General features: G+C 39.9%; 1 protein-coding gene across 1 annotated transcript in view; it reads right to left on the bottom strand.

Moving 5' to 3' along the window:
- Positions 1-27,134, bottom strand: part of MYH15 (myosin heavy chain 15) — a 110,216-nt gene that overhangs the window by 77,275 nt on the left and 5,807 nt on the right. The window contains 8 exon segments of the mRNA XM_036744129.1: positions 1,117-1,169; positions 1,172-1,282; positions 3,430-3,439; positions 3,571-3,778; positions 3,780-3,822; positions 10,579-10,726; positions 10,728-10,839; positions 14,392-14,504. Of these exon segments, the coding sequence (XP_036600024.1) occupies positions 1,117-1,169; positions 1,172-1,282; positions 3,430-3,439; positions 3,571-3,778; positions 3,780-3,822; positions 10,579-10,726; positions 10,728-10,839; positions 14,392-14,504 (798 nt within the window).

The following is a 27,134-nucleotide window of genomic DNA, read 5'->3' as shown; positions in this document are numbered from 1 at the left end:
AGTGGTTGATATAAGCAGGCCTTATTTTGCACATTGCTAACAATAACTCACAAGCAAAAACTGGTATGAGATGTCATCAAAAACATATATTAATACAAAATTAAGAATGAGAGATAAGAAATGGACAGCTCACTTTTTTAAAAGTTACTTTAAAAAGATACTTTTAAAACTCCAAGAGGAATATTCCTAGAATATTCAATAGTTCCGCTATGGAGGTTTTATGAGAAAATACTGACAATCTTATAGGATGAGAAGGCATGGAGGAATTATAATTTGCATTAATGAAAACAGTACCCACACCAGTAAAATGACAGATCCACTAAAGTTCCAAGGTACTAGAGAGCAGAGCCTGTATTTGCATGTAATTCATGCCACATATACAAACAATATGTAATTACATATAGTTATTTAGTTTATAACAAGGGTGTTAACCCCGTCTTCTAATACCAGTTAGCCAAGTAGAGATTGAAGATGGGACAAAGGCCAGGAAGGAGGCCAGATTAAAACTGAGAGGGTCAGGGGTAGATTCTGACCAGTGTTCATAGAACTAGCAGTAGAATGGCATATGTGAAGTTGGAAGCCAGTCGTGATATTGAAAACAGGAGTAAGAACAAAGTTTCATTATGGCAGGGCAAGATTCTCCACTATGCAGGTAAAAGGGAACACTTTATGAAGAGAAACTCCATGGAGTCAATCTCAGTTGTCCTCTATGAAGTCCTGAAAAACATAGACTTAATTCAACTCCTAACACGACCAATTTAAATATTGCATGTTGTCTTCTATTTAGTATTGAAGTTGTATGTATTATCTCTCCATCTAATTTAAGTTCCTTAGGATTGAGAATATGTCTTTATTCTACTCCCCATTGTGAAGACCCCACACTTACCCTAGTCATGTATGTTATAGAAGTCTGCATAGAGTAGAATTAAAATGCAATAAACTTAATGCCTTAACCTCTTATCTTATATTGTTGATTAATGCACATTGAAAGAATTGCCAATTAACTATGAAAATAATCGTTATGAAGCAAAACATGCCTCTAAGTTTTCTTGATTCTTTAAAAGCAAAATATATGAAAAATGGAAACATATCCAAAAAGGGAGTAAAATAACTTGCCTCATTGACTTGCTATTCTATTTTGAGCTTTGCTTTGTTCAGGGTGCTGAGTATGTCTCTTCGGCTTGCACTTCATCTAGGGCCTGCTGGTGGACCTTCTTGGTAGCCTTTACATCTCTGTTAAGTTTCTCAATATCATCATCTAACGATTCTATTTCTGTAGATTCTTGACCTGTGGATAAGGACAAATAATTGTTCAAGATGTCCTTCATCAGGGCCTACAGGAAGTTTAAAGAGGCCATCTTATTCAATTTTTTTTATACTGGACACTTGTGTGGTAGCCAGTGTTACAGACAGGCTCGTGATGAGCAGAGAAACTTAACATTTGATAGACATATAGAAATTCTGAGGCAAAATGACCCCTTCAGTTATTTTAGATGGAAATTATCTGCGTCATCAACCTATATCCAAATGATCAGAAATCTAGAGCCAGAAGGGACCTTTGAGGACAGCTAGTCTAGTCCCCTCATCTGCAAGATGAGGTAATGGAGGCCCAGAGAGGTTTAGTTGATTTGTCCAACATCACACAGGTGATACAAGCTGGGATTTGAGCCAAGGTTCTCTGAGTCCAAAATCAGTGTTCTTTCCCCAATACCACATTGCCAATTGTAAAGACAGATCTTTGGAAGATACACCTTTCCTGCATGGTGGGACCAACTGAAAACCAACCCACCTGAGAATATGAGGATGTACAGGGTGTTCCTAAAATCTGGACACATAGGCAAAAATGCATATTTTCAGGAAATGAAATGAATGAAATTTTCGAGCATGTTTTAATTAGAATATTAACAAATAACATCTTCAATATGATTTCCATCATTTGTGATACAAAGGTTGATGCACTTCGCAAGATTCATAGGACCTCGGTGCAATAACTCCACATTGCTATCAATTTTCCTATGTGTCCAGACTTTAGGGATACACTGTAGGTAGAGCTGATAAACCTGGATCTGGATCTGGCCTCAGGTGTTGTCATCATGTGTGCCTGAGAACAGTGTCTTCACAAATTCCAGCTCATTCAGCTTTCTGTAGTAAACTCAGTGTTTTTCACATAATAGGCACTTAATAAATAAATTGAATTATCAATCATGATCATGAACATGGCTTGATTTGGTTAATCAAATTTTCTGGTAATTATAGATTTACTCCATATGTAATACAGAAATGACCAATTTTCATGAAGTGAGAATGCAGAAAAATCATAGGTAACACTAAAAGGCATACTAAACTTACTTTGCAGTCTTTCTCTGATGATTTAGAAGGGTCTTGCTAGTCTCAGGGACCTGGGCTCCCAGCTTTAGAAGCTAGATTATCTAGTCCAAGTCCCTAATTTTATAGATGAGGAAACTGAGGCCCACAGAGACAGAATGATTGCCCAAGATCATGCAAACGGAAAGCATCATGACAAAACACAAAATATCATTCTTATACTGGTGATAATGTGGTAGTGCCAATGAATGGTGAGCTCTAGGGATATAATGTCTAAAAACAGACTATGTGAGTCTAAAACTGGGATCTATTCATCTGAAAGAGAGCCAGAAAAGGGAATAGGTGTCATTCTTCAAAGTTATCATTAAAGTTTTACATGTTGAAAAAGTTCGAAAGAGTTAGGAACTCTGATAAACCCCATGACCAAACATAACTCCAGAGGACTCATAATGAAACATGCCACACACCTCCAGATAGAAAGATCCAATGCTTAGCACAGGGCCTGGCATGTGATAGGCACTTAATAAATGTCTGGTTGATTGACTGATCGGTGGACAGACTCAGAGTATACTTTGAGACTTTTTTTGACATGGCAAATGAAGGAATTTGTTTTGCTGACTATATACACTTGTAACAGGCTTTGTTTTTCTTGATTTCTCAATGGGTCAGGAGAATAGGGAGGTGAGAGAAAGAGAATGAAAATAAAATAAATTTGAATTTTTTGAAGTTTTATATATGGTATGTCTACCAATTCCTAATGCTTGACACATACAATTCTTGGCTATTCTCAACTGCTACAAAGACGAGAGAATCAATTCTGTACCTAAAAATGAAGTAATTCATTCAAAGTCCAACGGCAAATCCATGGCAGAATTAAAATTGCTACTTATTCCAAATCAGCTGTTTAGTTGCCTGTGACTCTCTATAACAAAAAACCCTTTGAGTCCAAAGAAATCTATTTTAACCTTTCTATCTTATTTTGTACACAAAGATACTGAAGGAAATGGGGGAAAATTACTTGGAAGATTAACTGTGATTTCAGCATAAGCTTGTGTTTGAAATCTAAATCTGATGGCTCAGCACACTGTGTTCTATATCTTATACCAGTTTTAACCTTCCTGTAACCTAAGGGAGCTGGTTCTTGTGCTAATTAAAAAGAAGCTGGTGACAGAAACCAGGTTTGAGAATGCTGTAGTACAGGCATGTAGGCCACCAGGCCTCCCTCTTTAGAGGCAAAAAAAGTACCTTATGTTCTGTAGATTGCTTTTCTTTCTCTGACTTCACCAGTGTTGTTTCCAGGTCATCGATTTCTTTCTTCAGCCCAGGGCATTCATCTTCCAGTTCCCTCTTCCTGGCATTCAGCTCAGAATTTATCTCCTCTTCTTCCGTCACCGACCCAGAGAGTGCTTTGACTTTGGCCTCCAGCTGGATCTTGGATATTATCAGAGTTGTTCTGTTCTTCAACATCTGCCAGGGTCTCTTGCTCCCACCATGATGCTGAGAAATTTGTTGCCAACAGCTGGAAGTAATTCATCAGCAAAGAAAGAATTCTGTTTAACATTTAGCAGAGAGATAATTGCCTGCCCTCTGTATAACATGTTGTCCACCTACTTTTTCCTAAACGTCCAAAATAACATAACAATAGCTCCGATGGGAGTGCCTTATTTATTTTTAGAGGCAAATTCAATCTTTCAGCTTCAATTAATATATTAAATTACCTTTTCCAGGGCACCGACTGGAATTCTAGCGATCAAAAAACAAATATGTTAAAAAAAATTAAGCCATGTGTCTCTAGATCCAGTTTCTAGAAATGTTCGTGTTGGCACATAATCTGAGTGAATTCTATTGTTTCCAAAAGGAAAAAAAAATCACATTCCAGAACAGGATTACACTACAGAATGTAGGCTATTTATGATGGAATCCATTCCATATTATCATCGATTAGAGCTGTAACTAGCAGAGAGTAAATGGGGCTTTACTACTATGTAGGGGGTGAGTTTCTTCCCCAAGGGGGGCACCTTCTCCCTGGTGTGAATGTGATACCCATATTTGCCTCAAGGAACTCCTAACACCTAGTAGTCATGGCCCAACTGCCTGCAGGCCACTACCCTCACCATCCTGTCCACTTAACATCCCCTTCCTTCGGGCCTACCTTATGCCCTCAATCTCCCTAGTGGACTTTCTAGAGGATGAGCTGTTCTCCTCTCCTGGATTATATCCACAGTTGGACTGTTCTCTGTTCCACCACCACCATTATTTTTGTCCTCATGTGAAAAAAAAAATTCTTAGTTATAGCTCTGTCCTCAACACTTGCATTTGTAGCCCAAATAAATATTTAGTAAATGTAACCATTTACTAGACAGTGCATTGTGGTGGACAGAGGAGCTGACCTTGAAGCCAGAAAGTCCTCGGTTCCAGGTTGGGTCACATTAAGCTGTGTAACCCTGAGTAACCCTCCATGCTTTCTACAACAAGCAAGACTAGAAGGTGATAACCTGCATTGGCAGAGGGTCTTTCTTCATCTGGAGGTGCCTATAACAAAGAAAATCACAGATCAGGGTCCCATCATGTACTATTTTCCTCATAGCCTGGATTCAAGATTCCTGGAGTTACTTGAAGTCAACAGCCACATTTCATTTGATTTCTAATAAACTTTTTGCCTCAAGGATTTTAACAACAGCAAACTCCACAAGTTGTACCCAGGCTGCATAAAGAGGCATTTCCTTTTATCCATTTCCAAATGTACCGCCTCTAACTCTCGCTGAGTGGGCCATTGTTCCTCATGTTATGGGTCAGGATCAAAATGAAGGAACTGATTGCCTTTCACTATAAAGCACCTTTCATGAGTCTGAATCCCTCAATCAAGTTCCCTCTAATTTGTCTCCATTAGAAGCTAAATGAAACCTCTTCTTTGTGAGCAAGCTCTTGATTGCGGCAGGTCTTGCCGCACCATAACTCCAAACATGTCTCCATTTTCCTTTTCCAGACCTCACTCGTCCTCTGCAACATATTGGCTCAGGAAGCGTATTATCTTCTCATTTGCTATGCTTAAGTTGTCTCTACTGTTAGATCAGTAGCAAATAAAGGCAAAATCCTGTTTACTGGCCTCTGGGTCAACTCTTGGCAGGAGACGCCGCTGGCTGCTCAGCAACTGGTTACAGAGAGCTAGGAGGGTTAAGGACAAAGAGGAGAAAGGGAAAGGGGAGAAAAGTAAATCTCCACCCTCAATCATCCCCCCCCTCAAAGGGGGAGCGTAAAATGAAAAGGCTGCTTTAGCAGGAAGGGTCAGCAGCAAGATGAAAAAGCCTCCAAAATTTGGGGAATAATGGATGTATTTCATCTTATCGCAGCCCCAGTTGACAGGCAGAACAGAAATTTTGTTCTACTCCATTCAGTGTGCATCTAGGGCCTGCCACCAGATCTGAATGAAGAGGAGTATCCAATTGACTGTCATTGATCCATTCAATACACTTGACAGCAGGGTTTGGGGACCGAGCCTTGGTGGGTGCCAGTTTAATAGCCTGAAGAGTCTTTCCCCAATGACTGTTATTCCCACACAGACTCACTGTGTTAATTAGAAGGGGATAACTCAGGATTTCCAAGACTGAGTCAGAAGAAAGCTTATTGGTTTGACCCCCATTGAGCTGAGCTCTATCCATTTTTGACACAGTGACTGACAAGTGTAAACACCACCCATCCTCTAGGTAGCCAGACTGACTCAGATTTTTCTTTAGCTTCATCACAATCCCATCCTCCTTTATCAGATCTCCCATTCCATAGTCCTAGCCTTCATTCCCACTTCCCTTGGAGCTCTGCTTCCCAAATCATCTCCATGGAACTTTTCTGACAGGCCAGGCAACACTGGATATGCTCCACTCCTGTGTAGGATAGAAGGGCAGAAAAGGATAACTAAGTCTCATCTGGAGTTATCCCAAGCCTATCACAACTGCCATCCATTCCAAACAAGAATGATCATAGGGCAAGGAGGCTTAAAAAAGTGTGTGCATGTGGTAAAGCTTGAATAAGGAAACTAGACTCTGTAAATTTGGAACATGGAATTGGCCCAAGGGAAGAGCATAGTTAAATTCAGCTCTTTCGTAAGTTTTTTTTCCCCCTAAATTCTTTCAATGAGTTCAAAATCACTTAAACAGTTAAGCTGCTTTTGTTGATGTTACTGAATTTGAACTTCAGAAAAATTAATATAATGCTTTTAAAATTAATTTCTTTGATTAATTCATTCAATACTTACTATTTTAAGCATTGAGTGTTTACTATGTATAAGCCACTATGCCAGATACGACGAGGGGGGATATACAAAAATCTGAAAGGCAGTTATCGATCTTCAGCAGACAAGATAAGCACACAAATGCTAACAATACTAGATAGTATATCAGAAATATCATGTGACAGATTCACGCCATAAAATGCTGTAAGCTTCAGAGAAAGAAGAGACTACTGCCTACTAGGATGATCAAGATGGTCTTCCTGGAAGACATGGAATTTGAATTAGAATTTGAAAAAAGAGTAATGATGGATCTAGTTAGATACAGGAGGAGAGAGTAGCTCAAGTAAATGTTCAGGTGCAAAAACAGGTGTATGTTTAGGGTAGGTAGGCAGACCAATCTAGCTGATATGGAGAATTTGTTAAAGGACAGCAGGAGATGTCTGAAAAGTTACATAGTGGTGGTCTTGTCCCTTATCCCTCTCATTGCCCTCCATTCAATTCTGCGTCTTGGGTCTCTGGTAAGAATAGCTACCAGCTCTCTTCTTCCTTCATCTTGTTTCAGTGCTTCCTTTAAAAATGCCCAGAATTTATTATCATTACATAACCCAGTTGCCCCAGAGAAAGAAAGGAACCAGAAAGACAAAGGAAAGGAGGAAACAGAAGAACGCTAAGACTCATTGGCAAATTGTGAAAGAGCTGGAAGCACTTGTCTCCAGAGCTGGGGAGAAGGTGGACCCATAAGAGGGATTAACTCTTAGTCCAGAATAAAAAAATGAAGACTCAGTCCAGTAGAGCAAATAGAAGACAGTTCTCACAGTACCTGGATACACAGAGCATAGCACGTAGGAAACCCTTACTAAATGCTTGGTGACTGGATGGCTAAGTAAATGGCCTAGAGTCATTCTGGTTCTGAGCAGGATAAGGCTGTACTACTGCCACCCTTCCCTCCAGTGATCTACCTGCTCAACACCTGGAACCATTTCCTGGAGAAAAAGAGCAACAGCCAGGAAGGATCATCCGTGAATGGAAGGAAAGCACTGCTTTGGCTCCTCTGCCTATCAGGCGTCATGGGTTCTCCTCCCCATTGTTCTTCCAAGACAGCTGCTCCATCTTTCCAGGAAATTGTGCCAGTTGGATGAAGGAAGAGGCCAATAGTATTTTATTTTTTTATTTTTCTTTTTTTTTGTTTTTATATTGAATTTATTATTTTATTTACACCAGTTACATGTAAAAACACCTTTTAACATTATGTTCCAAAATGTTTTTTTTGATTTATTTAATATATTTAGTTTTCAGCATTGATTTTCATAAAAGTTTGAATTACACATTTTTTCCCCATTTCTACCCTCCCCGCACTCCAAGATGGCATATATTCTGGTTGCCCCGTTCCCCAGTCAGCCCTCCCATCTGTTACCCCACTCCCCTCCCATCCCCCTTTACCTTCTTCTCTTGTAGGGCAAGATAAGTTTCCATGCCCCATTGCCTGTGTATCTTATTTCCTAGTTGCATGCAAAAACTTTTTTTGTTGTTGTTGTTTTTTGAACATCTGTTTTTAAAACTTTGAGTTCCAAATTCTCTCCCCTCTTCCCTCCCCACCCACCCTCCTTAAGAAGGCAAGCAATTCAACATAGGCCACATGAGAATCATTATGTAAAACCCTTCCACAATATTCATGTTGCGAAATATTAACTATGTTTTGCTCCTTCCTAACCTATCCCCCTTTATTGAATTTTCTCCCTTGACCCTGTCCCTTTTCGAAAGTGTTTGTTTTTGATTATCTCCTCCCCCCATCTGCCCTCCCTTCTATCATCCCCCCTTTTTTATCTTCTTCTTCCTTCTTTCCTGTGGGGTAAGATACCTAATTGAGTGTGTATGTTATTCCCTCCTCAGGTCAAATCCAATGAGAGCAAGATTTACTCATTCCCCCTCACCTGCCCCCTCTTCCCTTCCTACAGAACCACCTTTTTCATGCCACTTTTATGCGAGATAATTTACTCCATTCAATCTCTCCCTTTCTTCCTCTCTCAATATGTTCCTCTCTTATCCCTTAAGTTGATTTTTTTAGATATCATCCCTTCATATTCAACTCACCCTGCACCCTTTGTGTGTGTGTGTGTATATATATATATATATATATATATATATACCTACATATATACATATATAAGCACACACATATGTATATATATATATGTATACATATATATATATGCATATTCCTTTCAGCTACTATGATACTCAGGTCTCATGAATCATACACATCATCTTTCCATGTAGGAATGTAAACAAAACAGTTCAACTTTAATAAGTCCCTTATGATTTCTCTTTCTTGTTTACCTTTTCATGCTTCTCTTGATTGTTGTGTTTGAAAATCAAATTTTCTATTCAGCTCTGGTCTTTTCACTGAGAAAGCTTGAAAGTCCTCTATTTTATTGAAAGTCCATATTTTGCCTTGGAGCCAACAGTATTTTAGCTCACTCTCACCCAACTTCAGGATGTTCCTGGGGGTGTTTACTCATTCTGTTTGCCTGTATGAGTATGTCTATCTAAATGGATCCCACAGGCTGATCCTACCAAGCACTTCCTGGCTATATTTGAGCAAGTCTCCATTTCCTATTCCTCCTCTATTCCAACAGAAGGAATAGATAGCTATTCTCACCAGGAATCCAAGACACAGGATTTTAATGGAGGGCAATGAGAGGGATAAGGGATTAGACTACCACTATGTAACTTCCAGATATCTCCTGCTGTCCTTTAACAAATCTTCCACATCACCTGGATTGGTCTGCTTACCTACCCTAACTCCTATTCCTATTCCTATTCCTATTTCCTATTCTCTACCAAATGGGTAACTTTCCACTCACTCTACACTTCTCATAGAAAGCCTCCTTCATTCCATCTCTTTCCTTGTCCTCCTAGTCCCAATCTGTGTTTGGGCCAACTAAGCCATGCCATGCAAATTAACCTAGGATTACTTAGAGAAAAAGGGAGAGAGGGAAAGAGTTAGTTATTCCTCTCGACAAAGTTACCTGTTGCATACAGGTGGGAGGGCTCTTCACTCCTTGTAAGTTGGATCCAGACTCTATAGCGTCTTTGATAAAAGGCTAAGGAGTTTAGGTTTTATCTTGTAGGCCCTGTGAACTGAACATTTTTGAGCAAAAGAGTAACTTTTTGAGCAGAAGAGTGATGTGATGGAGGCAATGTTTTGGGATTAACTGGCAAAAAGTTGTGTATGGAGGGAAAGACTAAAAGCAGGGAAATGCTTTGAAGCCTATTGTGACAATTTGGCCACAGCCAAGCTTCTTTCTGTCCTTTAGACCAGAGGAGTCAAATATACAGCACCATCTTGTCTTCCCCCAACACTCCTGAATGCAGCAAAACCAGATTAAAATGTAATTGGCAAATATTTAACAAAATAAATAAAAACACAATAAAACAAATATCATGTTAATGTGTAGTTTTTCTAAGTCATTATGCATCCACAGAGATCCTTATGTATGGTCCAATGGTGCAAGAGGGTAGACCTACCTTAAGACTTTAAAATACACACACACACACACACACACACACACACACACACACACAATGGGGGAATAGACAATGAGGACCCAGTCCTTAGAGCATGCGCTATGTAACTTTTCAGGAAAGGTAAATCTGAGCATACTCTAAGGGCTGGCCCATCATTGCCTAGCTTCCCCCACCACCACGGCCACTACCATTGTATAAGTATTCAGTATCTAGAAGTTTACTGACCCCTGTAACACATAATGGTACCTTAATAAGGTAAAACCTAATTATACTCAAAGACCAGCTGCCAAAGAATCTACTCACTTCATTATGAAACAGAGAGGGCATTTTAAAATGTTTTAATTACCTATATTCAGCAGAATTTGATAGAGTTTGAAAAACTCACATTCTTCTGTGCTGGTTGCTATTTTTTTAACCTTTCCAAGCAATCATTACCCAAAAAAACCACAAGTAATTCCAATGAGAGAATGAGTGAATGAATAGCAGAGCAGGTGGGACACTCACAGCCTGCAGCTGGAGGACTAAGTCATTCTTTTCACTATTAAAGAAGGTTTGCTTTGCTTCCCATTCCTCCTCCTGATAAGTTGCTTTCTCCAAGGCTTTTCTCAGCTTTGCCAGATCTTCCTTAAGCCCATCCACCTCTTTTTCCACTTTCCACAGACTTTACAAGAGGTTTGATCTTAAGGAAAAGCTGCATTCGGGGCCAGCTCTTCCCGGCCAGAAAGACTCTGAAATTCCACCGGACCACAAGAAGTACAACTCTGATTCCAGAGAAAAAATAAACAGATAATTTGTTAAGCACCTTTTATTTGTGCCAAATACTGTTATGCCTGAGGAAACAAATACAAGGAAGGCAGTCCCTGCCCTCAAAGACCTTGCATTCTAATGGGGAACGACAATATATAAAGAGTAACAGAAAAGGGGGAGATGGATAGATGAAAAGGAAGGTCGGAGTTTAGGCAGCATGGGAAGGAAATGGCCTGGAAGTGGTAAGGAGGATTGGTTCCTGGCAAGATAAGGCTAAAACTCACCTATCAGGAATTGAGTCTAAGGCTGAAGAGGAATGAAAAGCAAGGTAAGCCAGGCTCCCAGAGAAAGAACGTACCTTCCAAGTTATCCAGGTCACTTGACAAATACTCTTCTTTAGAATTAATATCATCTTGCCATTTCATACCCATCAGATTGGCTAAGATGATAGAAAAGGAAAGTGACAAATGCTGGAGGGGATGTGGGAAAATAGGTATAGTAATGCATTGTTGGTAGAGTTGTGAACTGGTTCAATCATTCTGGAGAACAATTTGGAACTTTGACCAAAGAACTATAAAATTGTGTATACCCCTTGAGAGCAGCTAAGTGGCACAGTGGATAGAGTTCTAGGCCTGAAGTCAGGAAGACTCATATTCCTGAATTCAAATCCAGCCTCAGACACTTACTAGTGTATGACCCTGGGCAAGTCACTTAACCCTGTTTGCCACAGTATTCTCATTTGTAAAATGAGCTGGAGAAGGAAATGGTAAACCCCTCTGGTATCTTTGCCATGAAAACCCTAAATGGGGTCACAAAGAGTTGGACACAACTGAAAACATCTCAACAATGCATTCTTTGACTAAGTAATACTGCTATAAGGTCTATACCTCGAAGACATCAAAGATAAAGGGAAAGGACACATACGTAAAAAAAATGTTTATAGCAGCCCTTTTGGTGGTGGCAAAGGATTGGAAATGGAGAGGGTGCCTATCAATTCTGGAATGGCTGAACAAGCTAAGGTTTATGATTGTAATGGAATACTATTTGCTGTAAGAAATGATGAACTGGGTAGTTTCAGAAAAACCTGGAGAGACTTATATGAGTTGATGCAAAGTGAAATGAGCAGAACCCAGGGAACAACGTATACAATAACAGAAATTTTATAACAATAATCATTAAAAGACTTAGCTACTCTGATTGATACAATGATCCAACTCAACTCCAAAGGTCTCATAACTTTGTTATTTCTTTTTTTATATAATTTATTTATTTTTAGTTTTCAACATTCACTTACATAAGATTTTGAGTTTTAAATTTTCTCCCCCTCCCTCTCCCGTCACTCCCCAAAACAGCATGTAATCTGATATAGGCTCTACTTATATATTCATATTAAACATATTTTTACATTAGTCATGATGTAAAGAAGAATTAGAACTAATGGGAGGAACCACAACAAAGGAGAGACAAAACAAAATAAGAAAAGAAAAGGAAAGCAAATAGTATGCTTCCATTTGCATTGAGACTCCAAAGTTTTCTCTGGATGTGGATAGCATTTTCTATCCTGAGTCTTTTGGAGTTGTTTTAATTCATTGCATTGCTGAGAAGAGCTAAATCTATCAAAGTCAGTCATCACACAATGTGGCTGTTACTATATACAATGTTCTCCTGGTTCTGTTCATTTCACTCAGCATCAGTTCATATATGTCTTTCTGGGTTTTTCTGAAATCCACCTGCTCATCATTTCTTATAGCACAATAGCATTCCATTACATTCATATACCACAACTTGTTCATCCCCCAGTTGATGGACATCCCCTCAATTTCTAATTCTTTTCCACCACAAAAAGAGCTGCTATAAATATTTCTGTACATGTGGGTCCTTTTCCCATTTTTATGATCTCTTTGGGTATAGACCTAGAAGTGGTATAGCCCTTTGGGCATAGTTCCAAATTGCTCTCCAGAATAGTTGAATCAGTGTAATGGCAAGCAAAATGGTACTTTTTGTTGTCTTTTGTTTTGGAGTGCTTCTCAGCACCAAGGCAATCAAGTGCCTTTGAGTGATTCTTGCCTTTGTTTGTAGGAAGTCCCATGACCTTTTGCTAATTAGGTCATGAGAGGCGTGAAGCCCTCGAGAGTTGTGAAGCACTCTGACCCTGAAGAAGTGTATATATACTCTGAGGTTAGCATTTTCTTTGGGGCTCACTCATTCAAAGAGTGTTGGTGTGGAGACTCTGGTAGCCATCGAGAAGCACCCCCCCAGCCTTAAAAACCCAGATGTTGGTTCTTTTCTCTCTGGTAACTATGTATGTATAGCTTTGGTCAGACAGCTAGAAGCCTGTCTGTTGATTTGTGTTCTTTGTTCTGTTTATATTTTCTCTGTAATTTCTTTTATATTTGCTCTGAAGTTCAGCATGCTGACTTTTTCCCCTGAACTAAGTGAATATGTATGTTTAATTATACATATGCATGTATAATTATGTATATGTATATATGTTTAATTAAAGTGAGATTGTAAACCCCTTAAAGTTGCTTTCCTTAGAAAAGCAGATCAAAGAACCTGTGCTAGCAACCCTTCTGTGTACTGGTGTTATTGGCCTCACACAGCTACAGTGGCTACAAGTAGCATTGTTGTTACAATCACTTCACAACTCCACCAACAATCCATTAGTATTCTAATTTTCCCACATCTTCTCCAACATTTATCATTTTCCTGTTTTGTCATGTTAGGCAATCTGATATACGTGATGTGGTACCTCAGAGTTGTTTCGATTTTCATATCTCTAATCAATAGTGATTTAGAGCATTTTTTTCACATGACTATAGATAGCTTTAATTTCTTCCTTTGAAAACTACCTGTTCATACCCTTTGACCATTTATCAATTGAGGAATGATGTGTATTCTTATAAATTCAACTCAGTTTTCTATATATTTTAGAAATGACAAAGGTCTCATAATTGAAAATGCTGTCTACCTTCACATAGAGAACAAATGGACTCCAAGTGCAGATTAAAGCATATTTCCCCTTTATTTTTTTAGCTTTTTTTCTTGGAACATAGCTAATGTGTAAATATCTTTTGCATGACTTCACATGAATAAGTATTGTGTTTCTTACCATCTCAAAGGGTAGGAAAGGAGTGGGGGGAGGGAGAGAATTTGGAACTGAAAATATTTTTAAAGTAAAAAAGACCTCATATTTGCATAATGCTAAATACTTTTTTAAGCACTTGTACACTATCTCAATTGGTCTTTACAATAATCCAATGAGGTGTGCAGAATAGGTAGTGCTATCCCCATTTTACAGATCAAGAAAATGAGATGAGACGTGACTAGCCCACAATCACAGAGAAAGTTACTAAAAATTCTAGAACTCAAACCTTCTGACTATAAGACTGGTGTCATTTATTCCACAATCCACTGGGCAAGGAATGAAACAAGATTGTGTTGATTCTGATATATGTATATATATCTATATTCTGGTATATACATATATATATATATATATATATATATGTGTGTGTGTGTGTGTGTGTGTGTATATATGTATATATATATATAAAGTGTGACACTTCTGTTTCAGAATCTTCTGGAATTTGGCCCACATCAGTTTGCCTCATACCAATGCTTGGATTAGTATGAAGATTTTAGCTAGTCTCTCTTCCTTCACTTTTTTCCAGGTGATCTAAAAGGCCATCTGTAACATGCCTTATAGAGAAAGTAGATGGGTGTTATGATCACTCAGAGAGAAGGTGGCCTGTCCTTTCCTATCATAACATGTCTATGGTGACAGTACTGCTTCAAGTTCTATTTAAAATTTTTTAGAAGTTACTTATTTTATAAATTTGAGTTTATAACTCCAAGAAGCAGGGCTGTGGGTTTTTTTTTTAAAGAAAATTAAATCCTATATTGGGGTTATTGCTAAGGGATCATTTAATGCAAATTAGGAATAATGCAAGCTCTACCTCTGAAGGGAAAAGAGTTGTGGTAAGCAGGTATAACTGATTCCCTTCTTCCTGGAGAAAAAGAGACCACTTCAAGAATTCAGTGAGTAAATGTAGCAACCTACCATATCTTCATTTCTTTATTCCTATAAACTGTGGCAAAAAATGTGCACAAAGAGCAGAAGAGTAGACAAAATAACTGCCGGCAAGAACTTCTAGAAGAAAATGTAGGTTAATCAAAAGGCTGGCATTAGTTTGCCTTTATTAAATACAGTTAGTTGTCTCTTTTCCTAGATTGATGAACAAAAACAAACACTCTGTGATTTAGCACTGATGAATATCAATAAATCATTGTAGTATTGTAGTTATAAATCTCTCTCCCTTTCTAAATCCCCTCCCCACAAAAAGAAGACTTTTGATGTGAAGTAGAGAAATTTATACTGCTTTGGAGAAAATGCTCTACCCAAGCTAGGGGAAAATTAGGGTTAATTAAAGTAATAATTGATAACAATTAAGGCTTAGGGAGATAGGTGCCTAATTGTACTTAGGTGATTATCTTGCTCTAACAGCATTGTAGTGATCAATAATGCTGGTTCTCCTTAGCTGTCTCAATAAAGCTGTCTTGACCACAAGGTTGTAAAACCTGGACACCACCATCATTTCACAGGAGCTATTCAAAGACGCAGGCCAAGTACCTAAGAGTAAATAAGTGCCTGCTTGAGGGCTGGCCTTAACCCAAACTTATCCAGTGAAAGCAAATACTGAATACTCTAACAATTCATTATTAATAACAATAAGGATGGGGACCAGATCTGTGATCTCATTGATACAGGAAACTTCTATGATAATTTCTTGAAGTATGATGTCCAGGTCCTTTTTTGGATCATGCTTTTCAGGTAGTCCAATAATTCTTATATTATCTCTCCAGGATCTATTTTCCAAGTCAGTTGTTTTTCCAATGAGATATTTCACATCTTCTATCTTTTCATTCTTTTGTATTTATTTGATTGATTCTTGGTGTCTCATGGAGTCATTAGTTTCCACTTTTCCAATTCTAATTTTTAAGGAGTTTTTTTCTTCAGTCAGCCTTTTATCCTCCTTTTCCATTTGGCCAGTTATACTTTTTAAGGAGTTGTTTTCTTCAGTAAATTTCTGTATATATTTATCCATTTTTTGTGCTTCCTTTTTCAAGTTGTTGACTCTTTTTTCATGATTCTTTTGCATCATTCATTTCCTTTTATATTTTATTTTTGATTTATGGAATAAAATGAGCATTTCCATAACACAGGACAATAAAAAAGATGACTGTACATGAAACTGCAAATCTACTATGCACAACTTGCTATTTCTTTCAAATATACAATGAAATTCTCAAGTAAATTTCTTTTTTTCTTCCCTCTCCTCTTTCCCCTCCCATGCTAGAGATGACTACTATTAGACACAAATAGGCATATACACACACATGTAAAATTATTCTATCCATACTTCTATTTATCAAAGTCATTCTTAAAACAATAAGACTTCATTTCTTTTCCCAATTTTTCTTCTCTCTCTCTTATTTGGTTTTTTTAAATCCTTTTTGAGCTCTTTTAGGAGTTTTTTTTTTGGGGGGGGGGTGTCCTGAGACCAATTCACATTTTTCTTTGAGACTTTGAATGTAGGCATTTTGACACTGTTGTCTTCTTCGGAGTTTGTGTCTTGATCTTCTCTGTCACGATAATAGCTTTCTATGGTCAGGTTCCTTTTTTGTTTTTTGCTGATCTTTTCCAGACTATTTTGTTACTTTTAAAGTTGAGCTCTGCTCCTGGGGTGGAAAGAGCAACTGTCCCAAGCTTCTTGTTCATGAGGCTGCAGGTCGTGGTTGCTTGCACAGGGACCACAGGGAGTCTGGCCACTTGCCTAGTGCTTCACTAAGGCCGTGGGGGATCTGACTGCTCACCTGGTGTTGCACTGAGGCCCGAAAAGCAGAGGGAGAGGGAGAGAGATGCCATGCTGGAGCCGGGGTCGGGGGTAAATCTGGCTGCTTATTTGATGCTGCATTGGGGCTATGGAGGAGAGGGCTGGTTGTTTGTCTGTCCTGCACTGAATGGGGGATGTGGAGGTGTGGCTAGTATTTCACTGGGACTCATGGAAGGGTGGGGGGTGGCTAGTGCTGCACCAGGCTACAAGGGAAGACTGGCTACTTGCCCATTGCTGCCCTGTGCTGGGGCTCAGGGCCTCCCCCAGGCTTGCTGAGGCAGGATCTGATTCTGGCTTGCCAGCCCTGGACTCTGCTCCCCTTTTACCCAAGTAAGACAGACCTTTCCCGCTGACCTATCTTGGACTGGAAAATTGTTTCACCCCATCTTTTTATTGATTCTGCCATTCCAGAATTCATTTTGAGGCTCTATTTTATAGTTGTATGGAGGTGAATATGGGAGAGCTCAGGCAATTTCCTGTTTGCTCTGCCATCTTGCTTCCCAGAAGTGATGTAGGAAACTTCTAGATGAGGAAATTCCCTCTAATTCCCTATTAATTCCCTCTAATTCCCTCTTAATTCAGATCAGTAACTGCTCTGCAGTTTATAGTCTTAAGGAAATGCCCAGAGCACTTAGAGAGCCACCCACGTTCACATGGCCAGTCTCTGGCAGTGGCAGGGAATGAGCTCAGCTGCTCCTGGCTCTGAGTCCAGATCACTATCCACTACCCCATCCTGCGTTCCAAAATGAGAAATGCAGAACGGTGCCAAATGTCATTTTTCCAACTTTCATTTTGGAAGCATATAGTGCTAAAAGATATTATTAATTCACTTCTTTTAATAGCTTTATCCATGAGGTAAGCCCAGAGTAAAATATGGTCATAACCTATGACACAGAATGAGCTCCGGGCTTATTTGGACAAAGTTCAACTTGGAGAATTTCTTTTTGCAACATTTTTTGCTGTTCCCCACCCAGAACTTCTGTGGGGACATCAGGATCTAGCTGGTGCCTAGATGAGGCCCTGTGCTCCCATGTAAGTATCCAGACCAACAAGACATTTAATATAGAACAGGATTTATTTGACCTGAACAACAACATAGAAGATTGAGCCAATAAACAGTAAAGACAACTTTCCTTCCCTCTCTGATGGGATCTCTCACAGGGATCTATATAGTCCTCCAGACTTACCTACACTGGATGGGGCCCAGACAGGGGAAAGAACTTAGGGTTGCTAGAAATTAAGAAACCCGTGCTTTGGTATGTCCTACATCTCAGGTACATGTACAGACATATGTGTGTATACGTGTAAGTATATATCCAGTTATATACATATACATATATAATATATACAGTGTATTATATGTGTATGTGTAACAAAAATATTGTACATACATTTAGAGAGAGAAAAGAAGAGACGAGAAAGAGCAGAGACAGAGAGAGAAAGAGAGAGATGAGAAAGGAGGAGAAAGGAGAGAGAAACAGAGAGGGAGGAAAAGAGACAAAGAGAGAGGGAAGGAAGGAGGGAGGGAGGGAGGGGAAGAGACAGAGACAGAGAGGGGAGAGAAAGATGCAGAGAGAGACAGATAGAGAGAGAATGAGATTCCCCTACCCTGGGTGGGATGGGGAAAGTAGCTGAACTATTCACAGGTTCCCTATTTAGAACATATAAGTAGCTCTGTTAGTGAAGGGCAAGGACTAAGTTTCTTCTTCCACACTATCTCTTCTTGTTACACGGTTCTGACTCAATTGACACAGTTGACCCAGAAACTCCTCTGCTTGGTCCAGAAACTTCTCCTCTGGGTCTAAGAAGCTTGGTTCAGGAACCCCTTTGCTGGTCCAGAAAATCCTAGATCCCTCTGCTACTGATGTTCTATCGTTCCTGACTCCAGGTCTTCTACTTCCTGCTTTGGCTAAGGAGCTCCCCACCACTCACTGTACCTCTGGCTCCATCTACTATCATCCCTGGGTCACATGGCTCCATAGAGCACATGGCTCCCTGGGGGTGGTACATGGATATGCAGATATGCAGGCCACCCTCTAGAGAACTGAGTCCTTGTCTCTGAATACTTCCTCTCTTCTCTTTTCCTCTAAGATATGGTTTTTCTCTCTTTCTGTGTGTGTCCCCGTGTCTCTGCTTGCCATTCAAAAGACTGAGTACAAAGATGCAACAACGAGGATGACCAGGATTACAAACTGGATTTGGACTAATCACTCCTCCTTAATGTGGCATTACCACATGGGAAGAGGCCAGGGCCAGGTAAGAATACACCCAACCAAAAAGCTAATCTTGTCAAGAGGCTGTAATCTCTGGTTAAGGGGATATCAAATGCCAGAGCAAAGTCCTCGTCAGTGAAAGCAACAAAAGCCCAGAAAAGAAACAACAGCAACTTGGGTATAATTACTACTTCTGAAAATAATAAAAGTGCCTTGTATTTACTTGTTGTTTTAAGGTTTACAAGGCACTTTACATCTGTCATCTCACTTGACCCCCACAAAAATGCTATTTTATCCCTATTTTAAAGATGAGAAAACTGAGGCAGAGAGAAGTTAAATGACTTGTCTAAGGTCAACACAGCTAGTAACTTCTGAAGGAGGATTTGAACTCGGGTCTACTCCTAACTCCAAGTCCTCTGCTCTATGCACTCAGCACCTAGCTGACTGATGGCTTTGGTATTATCACCATTATCCTCTTCACATACCGTTGTTGTTGTTGAGTTGTTCCAGTCATGTCTGACTCTTCATGACTTCATTTGGGGTCATCTTGGCAAAGATACTACGATGGTTGGCTATATCCTTCTCCAGTTCATTTTACAGATGAGGAAACTGAGGTAAACAGGGTTAAGTGACTCGTCCAGGGTCACACAGCTTGGAAGTGTTTGAGGCCAGATTTGAACTCAGGAAGATGAATCTTCCTGACTCCAGGCCCAGCACTGTAGCCACTTCACCACCTAGCATGGTAACCCCTTTAATATAAATGACCCTTGTTTTAGACAGCCTAAAAAAGAGCAGTGAGCAGAGAGGGGTAAGGAATCCTGAGGGATCAGAGAGGACTAGGTATATATGCATTGGTGGGGTTTCTCCATAGACTCCTATTCTCTGAGAATCCCTATACTCCAATGAAGGGTCCGCTCTTATTTTACTCTCTCACATTTCCACTAATAAACTTGGGCTTCAGCTCTCTTTATCTAATGTTTTCCCTAACCCAATACATTTCCAATTTCAATTCATCTCTCTCTCCTACTGAGTATTCTGCTACTGGCTATCCCTTGAGAGCCGGACATCAGACACACAACTGAGTGGATACCTTCATGACAGACATCAAGGTGTCTATGCTTCTGCCTCCAACTTCCAACTTTTCAACATGGCATTGAAATCTAACATGGATGTTATTTGGATATTCACTCTGGTGAAATTGTTGCTAAGGTACTAACAGCACAGTGCCTAGCACATAGTAGGTGCTTAATAAAAGCTTGGCAGCTTGTGGTCCACCCACAAGTTAGATTTAATCCTAAAACTGTTGCCAGATTGAGACCATCAAAGACACAGGAGAGAGTTAAGATTCTCCATGGCTGACTGCAGATTTAGCATATGTGAGCCTAATCACCCTTCTTCCCACAGGACCCTCTATTTCCCATCCTCATTTTTGCACCAGTTCTCTCTCATGCTTAGAATGTCCTCCTTCCTCTTCTCCCACCTCAAAGAATCCCTCTATTCCTTCAAGATATAACTCAGGCACGACATCCTATGTGAAGTCTTTCCTGATTCCCCCATCACAACTCCTTCCTAAACTACCTTGGATTTTATATTTATTTTCTTTTATTTATTCTGTATATACTTACATAGGTACTTGCTGCCTCCCTCCAAAGCATGTAAACTCCTTACAATATGATTGCTGCATTCTAGCATTTGTTTCTCCAGAACCCAGCACAGGACCTTGCAGAGAGTGGGAACTTAATAAATATTTGTTGGTGGATTTATTGATTTCAGAGCACATACATGTCATTTAGTAAACTGGAAGAGCTATTTCCTAAGAGACTCCCCAAATGAATCTGTTCTGACACAAACAAGTGGTTTGCTTCCAGAAAGGTGTTTACTCACCTTGAAATGAGATCTGATCTGTAACCACCTGATCTCAGACCCTCAAGTTCATTCAGTACTGTGTCTATTGGCAAAAAGCTACCAAAATGTAATGACAATCACGACTGAGGTTTTAAAATCATTGACTTGGCTTTCTCAAAGTGCTTTGTGTTATCCACATTCAGAAGAGCATTGTTGATGGCAGTTTGGGCTGTGGGGGTTGGAAGACTGCCTAACGGTTGTGCTTTCATAGGTATTTTAAGAAACACATTCATTCCACCCACTCTTCTATGAAAACACTCTCTGTAGCTTTCTGGTTACCTTAGTGATTCCAAAATGGTATTGGGTCTGTGCGAAGGGAAGGGAAGGAGGCTGGGAGCCCTTCGACCATTTTTCTAGTATCCATGACTTTCCTACTACAATGGCACTTGGATGCAGGGTGCTATACCTAAATAAACAGAGTACATTATTAGTCCAAGGTCAAAAGGAACAGAATAAACCATGAGATGGACAAGTAAAGATGAAAAAAGAAGCCTTTTCCTTCCATAATTCCAGTTTCCACAAAGCTCATCATAACCAACTTTCAAATAACTCTTAGAATTACAATGAGGATAATGATAATGATTATTCATCTTTTATGTACTTCACATATTTCAGGGTGCTTTCACATATACTATCTCAACTAGTCAATGCCTTTTTAAACCTTAGAGTGCTGTATTAACATGAGTTACTTTTATTATTAGGGTAGGCATACAATATATCTAAGTCTGAATATCTACTGAGTGAATAAATGAATTGAATCCTCACATATAACCCTAGTAAGACAGGTATTCTATGCCCCTTTTACAAAGCAGGAAACAGAGTCAGAGAAATTAAGTGACTTGCCTAATCGGGGGTGTGCTGGAGCCAGTTTGTACTAGTCCAAGAGAGACAATTGTTAAATTTTCAACATGAGCACTTAACTACACCTTGAAACATAAATGCTACAAATCAAGGTTTGATTTTGTTTTATTTTCTAGACTTAAGAAGGTGATAGAAAAAATATTAATAACAGAATAAGCTTAAAAGTTTGTTGTGAGTTTGGAAAGCCAGTTGTTAAACATTTACCAGCATACCCCTACTTAACACTAACAGTGAATTAGTGAGTCAAGATTAGAGTGTCAGTATCCTGACTCCTGGTCCAGTACTCTTTGCACTATATTTTGCTGGATTTCTAAGGCTTTTTTTATTGTTCAATCCTAAAATGATGCCCATAAATTTAAATACTCAGCCATCAAGCAAAAGAGTCTCTCCAGTCCCCTTTGTCAAGAATTTCCCTTCCATGCATGCAGGGGCCCTCATCCTTTCAAGGTCCCTTAAGCACTGCAAGACACAACACTTAATGTTACACAAAACCTCATATTCAACTCTGTACTGCATACATTTTTATATCTCTAAGTCCACAGTCCTTTAATAGAGATTTAAAGATAGTGCAGATGTCACAGGGTTCTCCTTAGGTCTTCCTAGCTCAGTGACTAATAATATCTGACACAGCTTCTAATCACAGAGACCAGTATGAGATTGCTACATTATCCCAAAGTCGAGTCTTTTGGAGCTCAGCCATAGCACGAGTCCATTCCCACAGAGCCAAAGCATGCATGCCCAGCTCCCTAGGAGGTGCCCCAATCCAATAGGTCCTGAGTTCTCCTTCTGAACACTGATATAGGAGGCTTTGGAAAAGGCATTCAGTAAGGATGATGATAGAGATAATAAATTTCAAAATCACCAAAAGGGCCCTGTGCTCCCATGCGAGCACCCAGGATAACGAGACACTGATTTAGGACAAGCTCCTTAGCCTGAACAAAACCACAAATGACAGAGACTGTTAACCAGTCAAAACAACTTTCCTTGGCTCACCACCAAAATTAAGTGATTCATTGGATGAAGGACATTAGACATAAAGAATGGATTTCTAGCACATTGTCCAAATGAGGAAAAGTGAAATAAACCATCCTGTACTCCCCAGATCCTGGGCCCACAGGTTTACCTTTGCTTGGATTCAACATACATTTAACCCTTCCACATCGCAGTTTTCCCCGTCGCAGTTTTGATATATCATGTGTCAGCATAAGAAATTAAATGGGAATTTTTGAGAAGTTTTGTAGAAGCCACTGATGACATGTGAAGGCCAGTAGATGACACAGAAAAAATTTAGAAACTCAGAAGTGCATAAAACATATGTATAATATTGTGTACTATCAAAATATTTTATCTTTTAATACCGTAATAATTCAGACTTCTTCTCTGGTAAAAAGGGAGGGTTAAAAATGTGGATTTTCCCGATCACGAGGGGCTGTGTCCCTAATCCCCGTGATGTGGAAGGGATCACTGTACGACAATCTGTTTGGAAAACTCTGAAAACAAATCTGAATCTATCTCAACATACCATTATAGCAAAACTGATGTGGTGCCCAGTAAGGATCCATTACACTTGAAAAAGAGGGCAAATTGGGCTCATCTTTGAAGTAAATACTGCATTGAAAAAAATCTATGGAATAAAAGATCCAGAATAAAATGCTGAAGTCAAAAGATGAAAGTTTATGGTTGATATTTCTCCTTGACATAAGAAAGGACCTCATCCTTCTCCTCACCTGAGAGTCCCTACCACAGCTAACTTTAAAGGTAGTTTTGGCAGGAAATGACCCAGGTGGCATGATTTCAGATGTTATAAAAAGCCAAAGCACCATCACCCTCAAATTACATTTTCAACATATTTACTGATGCCTTGAGTTTCCTTGTACCTGGGATCAAAGTCTTTCACTGCATAATTACACATAAGAAAGAAAATGTAAGTGCTCCTAGGAGTGATAGGCTATTGCTCTATACTCATGCTAAAGTATCAGTGATTGACAGCAGAGTCTTTCCCAAGAGCAGGTTTTGCTAGGAAGAGGGATGATAGAACATAGGAGTATTGGTCTGAATGAGAGAAACACTAGGGTATTCAGAAAAAAAATGAGAATTTACCTACTTCTCAGTGTTGCCAAGAGGTTATCTTGTGAGTCCCAGCCCAACCCACCCACCTCTGTCAACTGCAGGACCATCTTCTTGGGCTTCAATGTCCTTATCTATAAAATGAGGGATTTAACTAGAAATCCTCTAAAGTCCTATCAAGCTTTAAAGTCTACATGGTACAGTAGAAAGAGCGTAGCATAGAAGTATCTGGGTTTGAATCAACCCTTTAGTAGTTTCTTTTTGGCTGCTCCTGGACAAGTCACCCTCTCTGAGCCTCAAGTGCATTAGACTCAGGCCCCTACAATAGCTAAATCTACAATCCTATGATGCTGATCCACAGAAGCTAGGTGGCACAGCGGATTGAACGCTGGGCCTGCAATGAGGAAGACTCATCTTCCTGAATTCAAATCTGGCCTCAGACACTTACCAGCCATGTGACCCTGTTTGCCTCAGTTTCCTCATCTGTAAAATGAGCTGGAGAAGGAAATGCCAAACCATTCCAGTATCTTTGCCAAGAAAACCAGATGGTGTCTCAAAGAGTCTGAAAAGAGTGAACACCACCAACAAAATGATGTTGTTCCAGATTAAGCATTCCTCTCTCACCTCTTCCATCAAGGGAAGACCATTTCACCTACTGGCTACCCTCTCAGACCATGGTCAGAAAAGTCACTTAGTATCACTGTTTTGACACATCTTGGGCTCCTTTCTGTCCTCTGTAAGCTTCAGAGACACAAACCTGTGCCTGCAGCACAAAAAGTGAAAAACCGCGCAGCCTCCTCCTGCCTGTGCTCAGGGGCCAAAACATTCTCTGTTAAGCCTTGTGCTAATAACTCATCCTCCTCTCCCACCCCAATCCTTGCCAGAAACTAAGAGGCAGGAAGGCAGGGAAATGACAAAAATGGGGTCACCCCCCACTGTTTACCTGCATTCCAAGCATGACACCCATGTTCCTTCCTCTTAAGAAAGTATGGAACATCTTTCTGATTAGTTTGTGAGTTTTTCTTATGACTATGAAAAAAAAATCACAGTGGAAATCAGAGCCAACTCAATGGGGAGGCAACTCTAATAGGTAACAGAATTGCTTCAAAATAGATACGACTAATTAGATTCCTTGCTAGATGGAAGCAATACTCCTGAATGTATTCAGAAGCCCAGCTGATAAGACACAATGAGACAAAAAGCGTACATCAGTGAGTGAACTTGAAGTGTTTGTCTTGCAGAAACTCAAACTGCAGCATCATTGTTTTGCTTCGCACTTTCCCAAAATAGACTGAAGACTGTCAAGTTTAGGGTCTTAATTACAGGAGGTTAATAAAGATGCAGGATGCTAGAGAGCCTGTAGGAATCAGAATCAGTAGCATCTGGCTACATATCCCAAAGGTGATGAACACATCACAGACACAGGTGCTGATGATGACATTCCCTTGAGTTCTGTAGCACAGATTCCTTCAGATGCCCACGTGGCTCTGGGGCCCTTCACTACTTCCTGAATTTGGGATGCTTCTGGGGTCTTTGAACCCCAATCCTCTGGTTCAAGCCTCCTAATCCTCTTGTGGGCAAAACCCTGACACATGAAATCATCTGTAAAAGGCATCTAATGAAAACAAGGCAGCAAAGCGAATCAATGACATTTCATTAAGCAGTCACATACCACGTGCCTGCCCCTACCACTTCCACTACTTGGAAGTGCCTTCCAACAGCATTAGTTCACTCCTTAGCTAGTCTCTCCCTGGATCCCAGCCTGAGAGGAGAAAAATGCAGCCAGTCCAGACTTATGGCATGGGTGTGATGGGTCAGCAGCAGTAGCAGAAGCCTCTGTCAAAGCATTTCCCTTTCAATCTTGCCACAGCAGAAACCTTGAGCGCACTGACTTGTTGCTATGGTGGCCAGGCAAACCTTTTATTTTTCAAACAACAATTAGCATTGATGAGAGTCATTTCAATCCATGCTAGGCCCAACACAATATGGGCACCACCATTCCTTCTCTCTCTTTTAAGTTTCCTGTGTCTCTCCCTCCTCAAGATTCCCCACCCCCAATACTTTTCCAAACCTCTCCTTGTAGGTTACTCATGGAATGGGAGGGTGGGGGAGAGAATTCCATGGAATTTCATGCCTATTTATGCCCCTCTTAAAAGCAGTTAATTTGAGACTAAAGCTCCATGGATAATGATCATTTTGAAAGCTGGCCTTCTGTAAGTATAAGCAACATAATGGTCTGATACAGGGGTGAGGAACCTGCAGCTTCAAGGCCACATGTGGCCCTCTAGGCCCTCAAATATAGCCCTTTGACGGAATCCAAACTTGGCCTTTTGACTTAATCCAAACTTCATAGAACAAATTGTTCCCCACACTGGTCTGATAGGTACAAAAAGGATACAGAAATCCATGTTAGTTTTCAACACTAAATGCCTAATAATAATAACTCATATTTATAAACAGCTTTGACATCAATGAAGCAGTATAACTATTTCTTTTGATCTTCGTGGCAACACTGTGGGGGTCATTAGATTTAGAACTGGAAGGGTCCAGCCACCTCAGACTGTGAGCTCCTTGAGGTCAGGTGCTGTCCTTACCTTCCTTTCTTTCTATCTGGGACACAGCAGGCAATTAATCAATGCTAGTAGACTGACTGACTGAGCCCCTTATTTTACACATTGAAAAACAGGCTCAAAAATATGAACTGGCTTACTCAAAGTCACATAATCAGCAAGTGATATAGTCTGTATGTGAGGAAGTCAGATTCAATAACCTGAAAAATCCCTTCCAACTCTAAATCTATGGCTCTAGGATTCTATGACCCAGGTCTTCTGGCTCAAAGAATTCTTCCTACTATAGATTTCCTGTCTAACCTAATGCTAACCTCCCGGCTGTTCCATGGACGAGACACTTCATCTCCTGGCTCTGGGCATTTCTCTGGTTGTCTCCCAATGTCTAAAATATTCTCCCTCCTCTACTCTGTCTCCTGGCTTCTCTGACTTTCTTTAAGTCCCAACTAAAATCTCATCTTCTTATGGAAGCCTTTCCCAACTCCTCTGAACTCCAGTGCCTTCCCTCTTTTAATCATTTCCTATTTATATTGTATATAGCTTGTTTGTGTATATTTGTTTGTTGTCTCCCCAGTTAGATTGTGACCTCCTTGAGTGCAGCAACTGCTTTTTTTTTACCTCTTTTTATATCCCTGGCACTTAGCACAGTGTCTGGAACAGAGTAGGCACTTCAAAAAAATTTATTGACTGACTAACACACTAGATGCATAATTAGCATCATCAGGAAGTCATGACAGCTAACAATGTAGATATGCCCTGAGGCTCCAATACAGTCAGCTACAGCTACACCTACCATACA

Source organism: Trichosurus vulpecula, chromosome 2 (genome assembly GCF_011100635.1).
Source record: "Trichosurus vulpecula isolate mTriVul1 chromosome 2, mTriVul1.pri, whole genome shotgun sequence".
NCBI classification, from domain to species: domain Eukaryota; kingdom Metazoa; phylum Chordata; class Mammalia; order Diprotodontia; family Phalangeridae; genus Trichosurus; species Trichosurus vulpecula.
The sequence above is the reverse complement of the archived record's forward strand: the minus strand, read 5'-3'. Positions and strand labels throughout refer to the sequence as shown.